Below are 5,894 nucleotides of genomic sequence, written 5' to 3' on the forward strand. Positions count from 1 at the left end.
GTGTCAGAGGCAATGCGATTGGCACAGGATAGAGCAGGGTTTAGGGCTGTTGTACGTAGGGTCGCTATGAGTCACAAACGACTCGCCGGCACATAACAACAAGCTCAAATTAAGACTGAAGAAAACAGAAACAAGTTCCTAAAACACAAAATATGATCTTAAGTTGATCCCTCCTAAATTTAAAAATAACCTCAAAAATAGACTTGATGCACTGAACACTAATAACGGAATGTGTTACAAGATGTGGGATGACATCAAAGTCACCAGCCATACTTTTCGTAGAGGAAGACATTCAGATGGCCAAAAGACACAGGAAGAAATGCTCAAAATCACTGGCAAGAAGAGAAATGCAAATCAAAACCACAATGAGATACCACCTCACTCCAGTAGCAGTGGCAAAGTTTAGCAAGAAATGTTGGAGAGGATGTGAAGATAATGAACTCTCATACAATGTTCATGGGACTGTAAAACAGTATAATCGTTCTGGAAAGCTGTTTGGCATTTCCTCAAAAAGCTGAATATAAAAACTCATATGACTCCGTTATTCCACTGCTAGGATTATATCCCAAGGAAATTAAATCTGAGACACAAATGGAGATTTGTACACCTATGTTCACAGCACTGTTATTCACAACCACAAGATCATGGAAACAGCCCAATGTCCAATCACAAATGAATGGACTTAGAAACACGGTACTCTCAAACGAAGAAATACTATGCAGTACTCAGGAGCAATGATTTTGAAAAAATGATACATAATTTGGGAAAGACTGAAGAGCATCTGAACTAACTCAGTCTCATAAGGACAAAATCTGCCTAAGACCATTATTGTAAAACTAGAAGGACAAATAGTAAAAGACGCATGTAGGTTCAAGAGAAGGGGAGGGAGCAGAGGGGTGAGAGTGGGTAGGGGGGAAATCATAAGTTCACACAATCTTTTGGGTAGGAGGAAGAAAAGGAAATGTGAACGATCAGGAGGGACCTGAAAAGACATAGTTGAATATCATCTCATCCCAGTAAGAACAGCAAAATTTAACAGAGCAGCAAACAACAGATGCTAGCGAAGTTGTGAAGAAACTGGAACCCTTACTCACTGTTGGTGGGAGTATAAAAATGGTGCAATCACTATGGAAGGCTGTACGGCGGCTTCTCAAAAATTTGCAAATAGAAAAACCATTTGACCCAGCAATTCCACTACTGGTAATTTATCCTAAAGTCCCGTAACTGCCACCCAAGCAGATATATGTACACCCATGTTTACTGCGGCTTTATTTGCAATAGCAAAGAGTTGGAAACAACCTAAGTGTCCATCAACAAACGAATGGATAGAGAAGCTGTGGTATATTCACACAATGGAATACTGTACTGCAATGAAAAGCAAAGAACTTCTAAATGTTTAATTTCTCAAATCACTGTTGGTGCCTAATCACTTAAGTTATTAATTTATTCTTTTTTTTCTTTTAAAAAAATTTGTAACACATATTTATCTTGTGAGTAGCTCTGGGGGTGGGGTGGGAACATGTTGATGTGGGTAATGTTTTTGCTGTGGTGACACATGGTACCAGGCCTGGAGCTCCAGGTCCCTTTTTACTGTGGTGTTGGACCAGGACAACAATAAAATCCTTAGAAATGCTAAAAAAAAAAAAATTAAAAAAAAAAGCAAAGAACTCATGAAATATTACACAAAATGACCCTGGAGGACATTATGCTGAGTGAAATATTGCAGTAACAAAAGGACAAATATTGCACAGAGCCATTGTCGTAAGACGGGACTGACATCAGAGTTGGGGGAAGACTGACAAAGAGGGAATAAATAATGTATACTGCATTGAAAACAGGTGAGGGAGAGAACTGTTTAAAAGGATATGATTAAGTATTGTTGTCAAGACAAGAGTTCAGAATGAAGACTGCATAGTGGGGGGGGTGCAGGCGGGTGGAGGTGGTGTTTGTATAACAATGAAAGAATTTTTCTTTTGCTTTTCAAAGAGAAGGGTGAACTTGGGGGGGAGGGGCAGGGAGAAAAATGCAACAAGAAATGAATGGAAATCCAAAGTCTCTGTAAACGTTCATTAAAATTAATAATTAAAAAAAAGACATAGTTGAACTGTGATCAATTTTACAAAATACAATATATGGGAATGATTGTATGAAACATAATGTGAATGAAAAGAAAGTGTGAAACACAATGTATATGAATATTGTATGTAAATCAACATAAATTTTAAATAAAGAGAAATAGATCAGAGTAAGGAAAGGGGGAAAAAAAAGACATCAGCCATAAAAAAAGCAAAGACAAGGAAAAAAGAAAAGACCAAAGGAAAAAAAAAAAGAAGACCAAAATAAGTATCAGAAGAGAGCCTGAGTGTAGAGGGGCCAAAACAAGGGAAAGAAATGCTGAAGTACGCTTGCTGTCTTCCTTCTGGACAGGGGTGAAGAAGAAGACATCAAGAGTTTGAAGGATACAGACAAAACTTTCAAATGGATGCAACTGAAGGTACCTTTTTAAATAAGTTGTTTTGTTTTAAGTAAATTATAATCCAAGAAAACAGAGCATTATTATAGTTTGGGACACACTGTCAGAGAATGAAAATCACCAATTGGTGTAATAATCTCAACAAGAAGAAAAGAGATCTGTCTTCAAATAAATAGGGAAAATAGTCTGCAGCACAAATGGAGAAGTCTTGCTCACCTCCTAACTGTGGAGCCCTGGTTTTAATAGCTGTCAAACTCCCTCGTAGTCTGTGGCTGACACCCTAAAAGGAAGGAAAAAAAAGGGAAGTAACCCAAAATACATTGTGTCAAAAATAGAACACATTTACAATAGGGTCAATGTGGAGTTACTTAATTGAAGCTTGATGATAAAATCATTCACCCACTTACCACAGGAGAATTACGGAAACCTTTGATTGCTTGAAAGATGCCACCACCTATGGTGCCCATTGTAAAGGCACCACCACAGTCATCCACGATTCGCCAGGGGCTAAGAAACAAGAAAAAGGAAAAAAGGAGATCCATTATTCCTTTTTTGCATCCACAGTATGATAATTATTAAAGAAATTCTAACTCAAGGCCCACTACAGCAAAAAACATTGGCCAAACGATTACAATAAAAAAAGCCTTCTAAGCATATTTGTATCTTTTTAGTAACAAATCATCTAAATAAAGGAAATTATGTTACAACCATACTTTATTTTTTATATTGCTCTGATTTGCAAAATTTGAATACATTTGTTTTTCACAACCTTATTCTTTTCTTTTTTCTAAAAAAATTTTATTTTATTTATTTTTTTTTATTTCAATGAACATCTACAGAGATTTTGGAATTCCATTCATTCATTGTTGTACTTTTCTCCCCGCCCACAACTTTAATCTTAAGAGGGGAGTTCATTTAGATTGCTAACTGTATCTTATACTGGGTACTCTGCCAAAATCAAAGGCATACACAGGAAATTATGTTCTAACCAATCATGTTGATAGTCCCCTGGGATTAAAGACTCCATGATGAGCATAATTTAAGGCTGAGAGCCAAAGAAGGAAGACTTAATACACAAAAGAAAACACACAAATCCAAAGTCTCTGTAAACATTCATTAAAATTAATACAAGAAAACACACATAATGTCTTAAAGTATGAAATTCATTCTGGGTTACTGAGTTTGAATAAGTGCTTGGAATTTTTGTTCCAGTTGCATTTAACTCAGTGGAATACTTAATTCATATCCAATGATCAAATTGTAAAACCAGCTTCAATGGCATATAACACTTGGTTTTTTGGTTTTGTTTTTAATTTTCTTTAGAGATTTTAATGAAAGTTTACCAAGAACTTGGATTTCCATTCATTCATTGTTGCACATTTTCCTCCCTACCCTACCTTCCAGTTCGCTTTTCTCATTAAAAAAATTCTTTCATTGTTGCATAAAACAACACTTGTTTGTTTTCTGGGTTTTGTTGGTTTTTTTTTGTCATGTACTGTCAAGGTGGATCTGACTGGCACAGAAGGAGATTGCCCTTCCTTCTCCAAAAGAGCATCTGGTGGATTTGAACTGCATGCCATCAGGATTGCAGTGCACCTTCTTGCCATTAGGCCACCAGAGATCCGTATACAGTAATACTTGTAAAACGGAAATTTGCGTAATCTGGTCAGACTCGAGCTTGGCATATAACAGTCTGTGAGTAGTTAAATTCATATTCAGATCACTCACTATCTCTTACTCACTGCTCTGAATTGGAACGGCAGCCCATCTTTCTCTCAAGGAGCCCCAGGTGGATTCAAATCTCCAGAGACAGCCTGAGAGTCAGCAGCAAAACTCCCTGCTGACTATGCAACTAGAGCTTTCCCCTCAAATCACTATTGATTTAAAAAAAAAATAAATAAAAAGGTATATATTCCAAAGGACAGATGCTATCTATACTGGACTTACAGGCTATTGACGTGCTCACATAAACATGATTCCCATGTATTCTGTTGCTTCCAATAAAGGTGATTTTACCAGGCAATAATGCAAGGTCCTGACAGCATGGTGTATGGTGTCCTTGTCCACCAACTGAAAGGTCAGCAGTTTGACCCGTCATCCACTCTGGGAGAAACACTGGCAGTCTCCTCCCATTGAGATTTACAGTATTAAAAACCCAACGGAGAGGCACCATGAGTTAGAATCAACTCATCAGCAGCAGGTATGAAATTAAATGCCACATCCTTTTTAAGAACAGAAATCAGGACCATGTAAAGAGTAGTTTTCTCATGCAGTTGTTGTTAGTTGCCCTGGAGCTGGTACCCAACATCATGCACAACAAAATGAAAAGCTGCCTGGTCTAATGTCACCTCCACAACTGGGGAGCCAGCCACTGTGATGCAAAGGCTTTGACCAGACAACTCAGGCAAGTCGATCACCAGACCTTTTCTCCTCATCCCTAATAACCTGGAAGTTTCACTGAAACCTGTTCAGCAATGTAGCAACATGCAAAAACCTCCATTACAGCTGGTAGAGGCTGACCATGAGGTTCAGTGACTCAGAGAAAACACAGGCACAAACATCCTCCTGGGTGCTCCACATGGAAGGTAAGGATCCCATCAACTAAAACACAGCATATCCCATGCAATAGATAACTCAATTATCAGCAGGCTGCTTGAGATCTGCTGCCCAAATCTGGGCCAATGACTAGCAAAATCAGGAACACCGAAGTTTGTGAGATGCAGACTCTTGGGTCCCACTCCAAACCTAATGAATCAAAAGCTTATTTTTTAGCATGATTCACAGTAACTGGATTACAAAGTAAAAGTTCAAGAAGCACTGCTCTGAACTTCTAGAAATGATTAAGGAACTTTCTTGAAAATGGTAAATCCAGTAGGAAATAAAGAGAAGGCAAAGGAAAATGAACTAGTAGCCCCTCCCTCTGATGAGGGGGAGGGGGAGTCTATCAGTAACCTAGACTGAGCCCAGGAATAGTATTTTCAGCTACAGTGGTCTAGGCAAAAGCAAACAAGGAAAGTTCTATGTGGACACATAACAAAATTGTTAAAACTGCTAAAGCTCTATTTACATCTCTAGTCCATGTTGTCAAGTGTGCATTTAATGCTGGGCAGAGAAGAAAGTGTATATTCATATCAAGTTTCAAAATGTCTTTCTTCCCAGATGAATACATTGTATTCAACATGAGACTGCCATTTGTTGTTATGTACCATCAAGCTGGCACTGATTTATGCACTGCAGAATGGAACCCTGCCTAACCCTCCACCACCCTCACAACCTCTGTTGTGCTTAAGCAACGTTTAGTCAAATATGAGGGTCTTCCTCTCCTTCACTGACCCTCTACTTTTCCAAATATGTTGTCTTTTTCCAAGGACTGTACTCTCCTAATAGCATGCATTAAGTATGTAAGATGAAGACTCACCAC

At 38.2% G+C, this 5,894-nt stretch overlaps 1 protein-coding gene across 1 annotated transcript in view; it reads right to left on the reverse strand.

Annotated features, from left to right (window-relative positions):
* Positions 1-5,894, reverse strand: part of TIMM17A (translocase of inner mitochondrial membrane 17 homolog A (yeast)) — a 19,633-nt gene that overhangs the window by 9,083 nt on the left and 4,656 nt on the right. The window contains exons 2-3 of the mRNA XM_006890540.1: positions 2,881-2,980; positions 2,690-2,753 (exon numbers count right to left, since the gene is read on the reverse strand). Of these exons, the coding sequence (XP_006890602.1) occupies positions 2,690-2,753; positions 2,881-2,980 (164 nt within the window). The remainder of the gene's footprint in view (positions 1-2,689; positions 2,754-2,880; positions 2,981-5,894) is intronic.

This window comes from Elephantulus edwardii, unplaced genomic scaffold (genome assembly GCF_000299155.1).
Source record: "Elephantulus edwardii isolate Elephantulus edwardi_28Jun2011 unplaced genomic scaffold, EleEdw1.0 scaffold00090, whole genome shotgun sequence".
NCBI classification, from domain to species: Eukaryota; Metazoa; Chordata; class Mammalia; order Macroscelidea; family Macroscelididae; genus Elephantulus; species Elephantulus edwardii.